Below are 12,322 nucleotides of genomic sequence, written 5' to 3'. Positions count from 1 at the left end.
TGATTGATTTGATTGAATTTTTTGAAGAATTGACAGGATTGACGAGGGTGGTTCAGTTCAAGTGGTTGCACGGATTTTGCCGAGGGCTCCCATGGCAGATTAGCTTAAAACAGAAACCCATGGGATCCTGATGAAATGTAGCTGGAAGCAAAATTGTCTCAGTGGCAATAAACAAAGAGTAATTGTTACCAGGTGTTGCCATTTGCAAGGCTGTTTCCAGCAGAATTCAGCAGGGCTTACTACCATGTTCCCTGCTTTTTGTTACACACGTTGACAGTTTGGACATAAACAGAAGAATCATGATGAAGAAGTTTGCAGACGACACTAAAAGCTGTCCATGTGGTTGATTTTGAGGAGAGTAGTTGGAGACTGCAGTAAGATATCAACAGACTGGTCAAGTGAGCAGGACAGCAACAAATTCAACCTGGAGAAGTGTGCGATGATGCATTGAGAAAAGTCAAACAGGCAAAGGAATCCACAAGAAATAGAATGCTGAGAGATTTAGAGGACATAAGGGACGTGAGGTGAATTTCCACATATCTCAGAAGGTAGAACGACACATCACTGCATTGGTTAGGGTGGCATATGGAATCTTTTCCATTGTGAACTGGGGCACAGTATATAACAGCAGAGGGATTATGCAGGAACTGCATAAATCATGAGTTAGGTCACGCTTTGAATACTGTGTGCAGTTCTGGTTTTCTCATTACAGACAGGATATAATTGCACTAGTCAGTACAGAGGAAACATTTCAGAAGGTTGCTGGACTGAAAAAAAGTACAGCCCATGTAAGATTTTGGCCGGCTGGGGTTGTTCTCCTTGAAACAGAGGTGGCTGAGGGGAGATTTTATTGAAATGAGCAGAGATGTGAAGGGCCTGAATGGAGTGAATGGGAAGGACCTATATACCTTAATAGCGAGATCGACGACTTGGGGGAAGAGGTTTCATTTTTTTTGCAGAACTTTCTCCAAGTGGAAAGATTAGCGTGGAGCAGAAAATAATATGTTCATCCAGAGGGTAGTTGGAGTCGAACAGGCAAGCAGAAGCAGAGACCCCAAGTTCAATTAAAATGTGTATGGATTTGCAATTCAAATGCTGTAATCTGCAGGGCTACATATAAAATGCTGGAAAGTGGGAATAGGCTGAGTGCCTTGATTTTAGACAGCACAGTCAAGAAGGGCCAAGAGGCCTCACCCCCTCTCCTGCAAATTTTGCAAAATTCTGTAATCATGTGTTAAGGGGCTTGATTTATAGTTGAGGTCTAGAGCCACGCCAAGATCATGTCAGATTGTTTATCTCCCTAGGTATAGAAAACAGAAATTGAATAGTTTCCCATTCTCTTCAAATCTCGCTTCATTCTTCTGTCGCTAATAGTAATCTGAAATCTTGCTGTGAACCAGAAACTCTGTTTACCTGTGCAATACTGGCACAACAATGTCCTATTACTGATGAAGTCATGTTTGAGGAGAATGTGGCTTTGATCAGTTTGTTCCACAGCTTATATTTGGGTACTGTTCTAAAACAAATTATTAGTTTTATTTCAAATGTTCCAAATTTGTGGTTTCCATAACTTGGTTCCTCCAACCTGATTTTCATCATTCTGTTCGGAGTCATGAAGTTATTATGACCCACAGGGTAGCACACTTTAAATCAAGCCCCACTATTTCCAGATTTGTGTCAAATGTTATTTTTTTTTAAGATACACACAGTTGACCTGCCTTTCAGTCTAAAGTTGATAGAAATCACAAACCAGGTTTCTGTGCTAAACAAGAATCATTATTTATTGGAAGTAGTTAGGTTGAAGCTACAGGTAAAAAGATACAAAAGATTCAACAAGGTAAGAGTCTCTCTAATTCTTTTAGAGACTCACCCTTACAGACACATACAAACATAACACACAGGGAAAGTTTACTTGTCTTTCAGTTCTGATTCCAAAGTTGAGATGATCCTTCTCCAGCAAGCCAGGTCCTTGGCATTCAGTTGCCTTTCTCCGGAAGCTTCCACTGGTTTTACAAAGTATAGACTGAATGATCTACTTGGACAGTATCTCAGATTTGTCAAATCAAAAGTCATAGCTCACTGCAACTGCAGCAGGAAAGGTAGCTTCTATAAACTGTAAAGTAAGTTTTCTCCTGCAGAGGACAGGCACCTTTTACTGGGGAGATCAATAACTAGTTTCCAGTTCCAACCTGTTGCACTCTTTGAAATCTAGTCAGCTTCATGTGAAAACAGTTCCTTTGCTCCTAACCATTTGCACATTACAGGAACCCACAGCTGCAAAAAAACTTCACAATAAGTGTCAAATTCCTTGTTGTGAAATTACACAGAAAATTATCTTGTGAAATTATCCTGGCAAATCCCTGTTTTTAAAAACAGTATTTTCTCATTGCAGTTTTGAAAGACACAAAACTCAAAATGCAGGGTTCTTAGAGAGTGTGAATGTTAAATGTCCTCCTGCAAAGTAGTTGGAGGTGGCAGGTGTCCAATCTACCCATTCTTATTGATGTGAAAATGTACACTGAATGCGTTGAATTTGGTTTACTTGAGATTGGCTTGAGGCCAATAAAAGGCCTACTTTTTTTATTCTCTTTACTTAAAAGCTGCACTGCCATCACAGTGATTTCTCTTTCCTTGCAACTGGTTGCAATTGAACTATCATCTTAGATCACTGCTGCTCTTGTGAGGGAGCTCCATATTTCCCCCATAGCGTTGAACCTTGCAGCTTCTCCTGTAATGGGTTTATCCTGCCACTAACGTGGCAAATACTTTGCAGAGTAATTAAAGGTTTATCAGATGATTGGTGGGCTTGCTTGAAGTACATTCTGCATTTCTGATGCAGGGAATGGTGAAGCATATTTCAGTATAGCCAATCTGCAAATTGACAGATCCCACAAAATGGCTAACCTACCCTCTGGGATTGGTGTTAATACAGTGTGGAGCTGGAGGATTACTGCAGGCCAGGCAGCATCAGAGGAGCAGGAAAGCTGACATTTTGGTTTGGGACCCTTCTTCAGAAAGTGCACTCAGAAAGGATCAATTGGGATAGGTTTTTTTTGATGAAAGAATTCAAAACTAAGAATACTGTCTGTGTGAAGACTCGTTTCTAAATGAATCTCCGAAATGACCTGCCCCCTTGCAGTGAGCACCCCAAAACAAAAACAAATTTCTCTTTATTCACCCTTCTACTTGCTTTCAAAATGCTCAAAAAAATGTCCTGAACCAAATCACCAGCTAAATTTATGCATTTGAGGAAATGCAAATGTGATCCTTTCCTCAGAGGTGAACCTTTTAAAGCCAAAGTAACATTCTGAGGCAGCATCATTACTTTTAGTCGCCCTGTTGGAAGCTGCAGTGACTCACCTCCAGGGCAGGTAGGACTTTCATCAAGACCTTCCAGCCCAGAGATCAGGACACACAACAGCCCTACCAAAGCTGTGTCTCCTTGCTGAGGTGGCTTGGATGGAACTGCGCACAGTCCTCCACTTGTGGTCTAAGTCAGCACTTTGTCTGTCTGCAGCAAAGATTCTTGCTTTGTTGTTCATACCTTCAATTTGTAACGTATCATTGCCATTCGCCGTTTGGACGTTTTTGTACCTGACCAGTGGACCATGTTCATGAGTGTATACGCGGTCCCTTCAATATTTTTCAACTGTTCATTCTTTCACTATTTAAGATATAGTGCCCTTTGTGGCCCAAAATAAACATTTTAAAAATTTTTCTACCACAATTTTGCCCAGTTGGTGATTCTGTCATTAATGTTCTGATAGCATGCTGTAGCCTGATTGGCAAGCTTGACACGATTGTTATGTTTTTCTAAATTACTAGCACAGTGAACAGTTGAAACCATGATACACTGTAGACCCTGATGAGTCATTACTTCTCACATCATTCCTTTTGAAGGACAGACCCATACATCTGGAAAGGCTCAGCAGGTCTGACAGTATCTGCGGAGGAAGCTCACTGAATCTGAAATGTTCACTCCAGTTTCTCTCCACAGATGCTGCCAGATCTGCTGGGCCTTTCCAGCAATTTCTGTTTTTGTTTCTGATTTCCACAATCCTTTAGTTTTTAGACCCATATCTCTGCTGTGTCTCAGCTTCTACCTCACCAATCTGCCAACTCAGTCAGTAAATTTACTTCAATTCCATCCACTTAAATTTCAGCTGACTTTCTCTCACATTTAACTATGTTCAGTGTTTTCTGTGAGCCCATATAAAATAGACCCATAAATTTTCCACTGTCAACTACTTGAGTTCGCAACATAACCCACGTTGTCATAATTACCTCAAAGTTCTCTAAATACTGAGTCCCCGTATCCTGTGCTACAGATTCCAGAAAGTGCCTTACCACCTTCCATCATAATTTTTTGGTTCCTGGTTTGTCTCTTCATTTGTTGAAACAAAGAAGCTCAAAGAAATATGATTGCGAGACATCTGTATTGTTTCTTTCAGAGTTTGTTGTCATCCACAATGGCATCATTACAAACTACAAGGACCTGAAGAAATTCTTGGTGCGTATGTATAAAAATAGTTATCTCTGTTGGTTTGTTGCATTTATGAATTGAAAGAGAAAACTGCATTGAGGAAACTGTAATCAAAAGGGCTGGACAAGTAGTCAGGCATCATGAGTTCAAATCTCACCATTGCAGCTGTGGGAAGCTGAATTAATTAATAGGCCTGGAATTAAATGCTGGTTTTATTAACAATCATTGAACTGCCATATTTTTTAAAAACTCATCTGCTTGATTAATAATTTCAAGGGAGGAAATCTGCAATCCTCGCCCAGCCCTGCCAACATATGATCCAAGAACCACAGCAATGTGGTAAATGCTTAACTGTGTTGTAACATGACACTGTTGCTGTCAGCTCACTGTTGCCTGCTCAGGTACAACAAATTCATAGTGAAGCTCGCATCCCAAGAACAAACGGAAATAAAATAATTCCAGCTCCCATCCCGAATGTGCGGTAACTACTTGTAATGGGCAAACAATGCTAACTGGCTGTCATTGCCATAGGTGTCACCTGCAACATAACAGACCTTTTTATTCCCTCTGAAGAGGGTATGAATGGTTCCGCACTTTCGCAGCTGATGTGATGAACTTGCCAATTTACACTTTGCCTTTCTGTTGATATGATGGGTGATCTTCCCAAGGTCCTATCACAACATCCTGGAAGCAACGTGGCCCTGGATCTTTATTGCAGATTGGCCCGCCACTTGGCATTTCCTGGTGCAACAGAGCTCAGGTTTGGAATTTGGCAGAGGATATTACCCTGTTCTGTTTGGCCTGCTGATAGGCTATGTTGGTGTTCAACTGCACCACTCAGTCCAGTTGCTGTGTTTATTGACTAAAAGTATAACTTGTCATCAGCAACCAGCAGAGCCATAATGTCCATATATTATGCACAGTCTGTATTCATGGCAAGACCCAGATCATTGCTGGTGAGCTTTTGTGTCACTTTATCTTCAGACAACTCTGTTTTTCTTCCAGGAAAGTAAAGGCTACGAATTTGAATCTGATACTGACACAGAATCTATTGCGAAGTTAGTCAAATACATGTATGACAATCGTGAGAGTGACGACATCAGCTTTGCCACCCTGGTGGAGAGGGTCATTCAGCAACTGGTAATATTTTACCCTGGATTATTTTCCTTCTAATTGGGAAAAGGAAGTTTCATCTATGTTATAATGTACATTATCACATCTCAGCTTTGTCTCAGTATGAGCCTCAGTATCATCTCTGATGCAGAAAATTGTAAGTGCATGGCTCACTCCAGAGACAGGTACATCATCTTAGTTCACCGTTAAGTTTAACACCAGAGGAGAGCTACTTCCTTCCAAGTGCAGTGTTTTGGAGGAAGTATTAAACTGAAGCCTGTCTGCCTGCACAAGTGAACCTAAAAGATCACGGAACACGTGAATGAAATTCTGACATCCATGAACCAAAAATAGCCAATCAGATCAATTAGTTATTCTTCTCAGTGATGTCCAAGGAATCTTACCATGCTTAAATTTCAGCCGTGCTTTGTGACAAAATAGCAGATAAAAATAATTCATGACATCTAAATTGCTTTTACAAATCCGGAGGATGAATAAGGCTTTTGAGAAATGCAACCTGTTCTTTTCCAGCTGTTGAACAATAGGTGAACACAATCGTGGCTCACAGTTTGCTCTATTGCTTTGCTTACAACTCAAGGGTCCAATCATCTCACTGAACAGCACTCATGATAATCAATATCTTTTGACTTCACTTGTGACTGTAATGCAGCAATGTTGCTTCGAGGTGTTCATTTATGCTGTGACCAGGGGGAGGTCTTGAACTTGTTGCAACTGCAAAGCAAGATAACATGACCACTGATTGTCCTGCACTTGGAGCAGACCATAAAACACTGCTGTAACTAAACTTTCTCTTTATCATTGGCAAGCCATAAAAAGAACACTTATGTTGGCAATTTACTCAACAAACCAGCTGTTTTAGTGCCCATGTGAGTTTCTCTGCCATACCTTAAACTTATCATGCAGACAGTATCTGTGTGTACTTACAGTCTATGAGATGTTTGCTAATTGGTTTTTTAATCCTATGCAAAGTAGTGAGTCCTTGTTTCGGAAATAGTGGGAACTGCAGATGCTGGAGAATCTGAGTTAACAAGGTGTAGAGCTGGATGAACACAGCAGGCCAAGCAGCATCAGAGGAACAGGAACAGATCCTCTGATGCTGCTTGGCCTGCTGTGTTCGTCCAGCTTGACACCTTGTTATCTCAGTGAGTCCTTGTTCCATGTTTCAAAATTGAATGACACAGGCCATTTCACTTGATAGAATATGCCCCCCTGTCTTGCATTATTAGTCAGAAGTGACAAGACACCCAGTTATAGTCCAACAGGTTTATTTGAAATCACAAACTTTCAGACCATAGTACCTTTGTCCGTTGAAGTCAGGATTCACCCCATCTGATGAAGGGTCTACACTCGGAGAGCTTGTGATTTCCAATAAACCTGCTGTACCATAACCTGATGTCATGTGACTTCTGACTTTGTCCACTCTAGTTCAATACCCAGCACCTCCACATCTTGGTTTATTAGTATTGTTATTGCTGTCTCTTTTTGTCATGTGGCGTAAAGTTCACATGATGTTGGAAGACTTTGAAAGTAGCTAACTTGCACTGCTGGGGAAAGAAAATCATAATCTGAAGTAAATTCTGTGTTTTTGCTTTATTGCAAGCTTTAAGTGACAGTCATTTGAGTGCATTTTCTGTGATTTTCTGCCTGGCATTCATCTGATCTTTGTGAGCTATTTGAACTTCCCTTGGGAAGTCTGTGATGAGTTTGGAATCCCTTGATTGGGATACTGCCACGAACTGTTCAGAGATGTTTCCAGTGTCCCCTATGCACTTGGGTGCTGCTTTGTCTGTCATGCAATGAATACAAAGCATACTTTGTGTTTTATTTATATCATATGATGCACCACCCGAAACCTCCTGCTGAACCCAATTAACTCTGAGAGAGTGTCATCATTTGGGTCTCACCCTTTGGGTGGAATGTTTTGAAAATTTGTAAGAGCAAAGAGGAAAAGTTCAGGAACAGAATGATATTAGCTAGTTGCTGTTTTTGATTTTGGTTGAGTTAGATGTGATGCTTGCTCTAACCCTGATGTGCTTCTATTTTTAAATCTAGGAAGGTGCATTTGCTCTAGTCCTGAAGAGTATCCATTATCCAGGTGAAGCAGTTGGTACTAGGTAAGTAGATGAGAACATTGTGTCCATAATGTAATTTTCTCCCCATCCCGATAAGACAACCAGGATTCTGTATGTTACGTTTTTATAATTCTAACTCCTGGGGGTGGCAGTGGGGCGTGGAGCAGAAGGCATTGTGACTTGGAAGTGTGGATGCGTTTTCCTCACTAAATGGAAAGCATTGACGAATGTTTGGCTGGTGAAATGAAATTGATAGGTGGCTGGTAAATCCCATGAAAACTTGCAGTACGTTTGCCATTTCTTCTGAAATGACTCGGCTGTGGACTACTGTTCCTTGGTGGGCATTGTGTTGGTGTGGAAAACAAGTTGCAAAAAAAATTCCAACAGAACAAAGTACCAGCATCTGCGGTATTTAAGTCTGCCAGTCCCTTTGTGATCGCAAACACTGATCAGACAGTGTGACTTTATAGATCAAAGAGCATTCTTTATATATTTTAGTTCATAATTCATCTTGTCAGGAAATGGGCTGGCATGCATATTCATGTCACTCGTTTTATTATGCGAGATAATGTGCCATTGATGTCCAAGAAGACCTGAGTCAAATTATAAGTGTGATTATGTTGTAGAATGGCCATTGGGAACCAGTGAAGTGCAAAATGAGTCCAACATCTGCTCAGTGGTAAACGCCGCAGAGAACACAATGATCAGGGGAAAACTATCGAGGGTATAGGTTTGAAGCAGCAGTGGCCTGCATGAGTACTTGGCGCACCCAGATAACCAAGGGATAAAATATCACAGCACTTGCCTAATTTCAAGCTGAAGTGACCATCAGCATGATTTATTACACATCACAGAAAATAGCTTGGTTTCAGAAGCAGGGCTTGTTAAAAGCTTGAATCAGCATCACAAGGCATGGTATTATTTGTCACTAGCAAACATATCATGGCAATTTACTGTGTGTAGCAAGTGGATTGTGATTAAACACTTCCTGTTTAATTCTTCAATTTGAGAATACAGAGTTTTGGTGCAGTTTCAACTAGTTGTCCTTTGCGCTTTCAGTTCAGACGAGATGTGATGAATGAGTGGGAGGGATCAGTCATTCTACATTAGCAACCTGCTGACCTGTGTGTGGACTTCAACATGTTCATGTTCTGGCATAATGAGGTGTTGTATTGATTCATTCAGGGGAAGTGGGCAGTGCTGGCTGGGCTGGCCTTTGTCACCCATGCTTAGTTGCCCGTTGAGAGAGAGATGCTGAGTTGCCTTCTGAAATACATGGTGTAGGCAAACCCAAAATGCCCTGAGGGAGGGAATTCCATGATTTTGACCCAGTGACACTGAAAGAACATTAATATATTTCCAAGCCAGGATGGTGAGTGGCTTGTAGGGGGTTTCTGCTCCCCTGTCCTTCTAGATAGATGTGGTTGTGGATTTGGAAATTGTTTCCAAAGGGAAGGAAGCTTTTTTTGTGTGTTAGTTGTTGAGAGCATTATCTGCTCATTTTCTGCTGGCTTGTTCTGTTTCATATTCCAGCATTCTGTTGGGTAATGCCAGCTTTGATAACTCTCCAAAAGTCAAACACTTAAAAGGCACAGCTTTCGGTTTTTGCAATAATGTATTGACATTTGGTATATCAGTCTCATTAGCGGCTTATTTAATCTCAGAGCAGGTCAGAGCTCTTACGTAAAGAATATGAAAATGTTTTTGCGTTAAATCTTTCTTGTTGGTACGATGTTGGGAATGGAAATGATCAAATGGGAGGCAAACAGCCTCTCCTCATTACTGACTTTTGATCATTTGTGCAGCTCATGTATCTCATTCAGAGAATGTGGCCTCCCATCTCTACCCCGAGCTCTGGCTTGAACTGCTGATCTGATTGGCAGTGAAAATGGATTGCTGAGATTTCAGAGCAGTCATGTGAGATCGTGAGAGGCTTGATTTAGTTTTGAAATTATAGATCCTGTGACAAGCCCATGAAAGTTGTTGCAATTTTAACTTGCCAGAGTTTCTCTGCACAATGTCCTGGGCAGGGCATCTTTATTGTTTAGCTCCATTATCTTAAGAACAAATGCCACTATTTAAATCCCTAATATTTTAAAGCATTACTTGAGGCAGTTCTAACTGATCACCATTTTTTTATTTGAAGATATTGTTCCCATTAAAGTTTCAGAAATGCATCTGTACTTAATTAATAAGAATAACCATGAAAGAGTCTTTGTTTGACTGAACTTTGTGCTCAATTTTCTTCGGGGTCAACGGTCAATGCTAAGATTCCAATTAGAGACTTGCAAAATTCAAGTCAACTTTCTCTGCATTTAATTCAAAGTTTACAGGATTCATTTAAATGTTGCTGCAACTATTTGAAGCTCAAATCATTCACTGAAAATCCTGAGAGTCCCTTTTGCAGAATTTGTGCCACTTGATTCATCTCTGCTCAGTTGAATTTGGTTCACGTGCCATTTCTTTACCTTCTCAAAATAATGCACCATAAACACTGGAAATGCTACAGATTTTTGCAGTCTTGTTTAATGCCCATACAAAGTGGTGCTAGTTCCGCTGTTTAGATGCACATGAATTGATACCCTCTGTATTTCAATTTGTATATGAAGCAATTCGCTTATGCAACGGTATGCTTCATCTTATCTCGAATTGTACGCACAGTTATCGTAGTGGCATTTGTTGGATGGTGACATATGTTCTCCCATGGCTGAAGCCAAGACAGTCTCTCTTTCACCCCTGAAGATTGTCACTGTATTTCAATGCTGTCGCAGAGTCCTCGTCTGAAGTCAGTAGGTTACTGACTTTCTGATTTGCTTGTTCTCCCCAACCACCACCCAAATGGTGGAGTGGCTGAATTGCCTAGTCCTGTTCTTATGTTCTGTGTGGCTTTCACAGGAGTAATTGTTCACCTATTTCTTTTCTATTTTCAGGCGGGGAGGCCCTCTCCTGATAGGCGTGCGAAGTGTGCATAGATTATCCACTGATCACATCCCTGTGCTATACCGATCAGGTAAAGGAATTGCATTGACATTTACAGGATATAATCTACATCCTGTTCCAGGATCCTGTTGAGTAATTCTCCTTATGGCTCCCTGTGTTGTAATTCAGAGGCCACCCTCGCCCTTAGTACGTGGCACATCCTTATTTTAGTTTAAAGAGCTTTAATTTTCTTCTTCAGGGTCCTCCTTAATTTCAACATATTTCACACTACATCCTGGATGTGAGCAAATTCCCGGCCTATTATACTTTGAAGTTGGATGAGGGTAGTTCTTGTTTGTCCAGCGACCCCTTATAGAATTTTCAAGAACTTGTTTACCTAAAGTTGGCAAGTGTGAGGATTGGATGTTGACTCTGGGTGTGGTGGGATTTTCCTATGAGGAGAGGTATAGTGGGTTGGGCAAGTCATCATTGTTGTTTTGAAACATACAAGATGTTTAAGGGGTTTAACGAAATCAGTGCAAAGAGGTTGTTTGCCCTTATGAGTGTGTCTTGGAGCAGAGAGCACAATCTCAGATTAAGGGATCATCATTTTAAACAGAGGCAAGGAAGAATCTCGTTTCTCACGGGGTAGTAAATCCATGGAATATTTTAATGCAGGGGGCTGTCAAGGCCAGGTCATCAAGTAAATTCAAGCCTGAGATAGACAGATTTTAAATCTGGAAAGGAATCGGGAGTTACAAGAAAAAGGCAGGAAAGTGAGTTGAAGGTTACCAGACCATTCATGATCTCATTGAAAGGTAGAGCTGACTTGAAGGGCTGAAAGGCCGACTTCTGCTCCTACATCTTGTGAGCATTTATGACCCATGTTTAAGTATCCAGTAATTCTAGTGTCTCATTAATGAAATTCAGATAGTTTTTTTTTAATCAGGCACCAAAACAGAAACTCAGAATTGTTGCCGTACATGCCAGGACCATAGCTACAGTCGTATCTGGCCTGGCTCTGTTCAAGAGGAATTCTGGCCCACTCCCCTAATATTTCACTGTTGCTCCATTTATATTGTTTTGCTTTTCAGTTAACTCTCCAATTCTCTTTTGAAAAGCACAGTTGAGTCTGCATTCATTGCACTTTGAGGTGGTGCTGTTCAAAATCTGACTGCTTGTTGCGCAACAAAATTTTTTTTCATGTTTAGTCCTTTGCTAATTGTCTTCAAGACTTGAATTACAAATACTGCTTTTTCATTTAGGGCATAATTTTTCACACTGACTTGGGCATGCGTCATACAGGTTTACACCACAGGAGGAGGCCATTCAACCCATCAGTCAACATGACTTAGTTGATATCCACCTTACTCTTGAACAGCATTGCTTTTGTGTTCCATGGTAGTTAATGTGAATTTGAGAGACAATTCTTCACTGAAGAAGGTCAGCTGAGGTTAGTGGCCTTGCACAATAGCAAGCTTCCTCAGAGTAGCAGGCAAGTCTTTGATGATTTGCCATCTTTAAAAAGTGTAGAGGGAAAATGAAAAGAGGAATTATTCACTTATCAGAGCCACGTCCTTGCTGCTGACATTGATACAACCCTTCAGGAGGTACAAGTGCTTCATCACATCCGGCAAGGCAACCAGAAATTGTTCACATTCACTCTTTGTTTCGTTTCCTGCTGGAAATGCCAATGCACAGCCTTCCTCCGCAA

At 40.9% G+C, this 12,322-nt stretch overlaps 1 protein-coding gene across 2 annotated transcripts in view; it reads left to right on the top strand.

Moving 5' to 3' along the window:
* Positions 1 to 12,322, top strand: part of gfpt1 (glutamine--fructose-6-phosphate transaminase 1) — a 71,906-nt gene that overhangs the window by 17,517 nt on the left and 42,067 nt on the right. For both annotated transcript variants that reach the window (XM_048522953.2, XM_048522952.2), the window contains exons 5-8: positions 4,452 to 4,510; positions 5,489 to 5,623; positions 7,670 to 7,731; positions 10,620 to 10,699. In XM_048522953.2, coding sequence (XP_048378910.1) covers positions 4,452 to 4,510; positions 5,489 to 5,623; positions 7,670 to 7,731; positions 10,620 to 10,699 — 336 coding nt within the window. The remainder of the gene's footprint in view (positions 1 to 4,451; positions 4,511 to 5,488; positions 5,624 to 7,669; positions 7,732 to 10,619; positions 10,700 to 12,322) is intronic.

This window comes from Stegostoma tigrinum, chromosome 40 (genome assembly GCF_030684315.1).
Source record: "Stegostoma tigrinum isolate sSteTig4 chromosome 40, sSteTig4.hap1, whole genome shotgun sequence".
NCBI classification, from domain to species: domain Eukaryota; kingdom Metazoa; phylum Chordata; class Chondrichthyes; order Orectolobiformes; family Stegostomatidae; genus Stegostoma; species Stegostoma tigrinum.
This window is presented reverse-complemented; position numbering and strand designations above follow the sequence as displayed.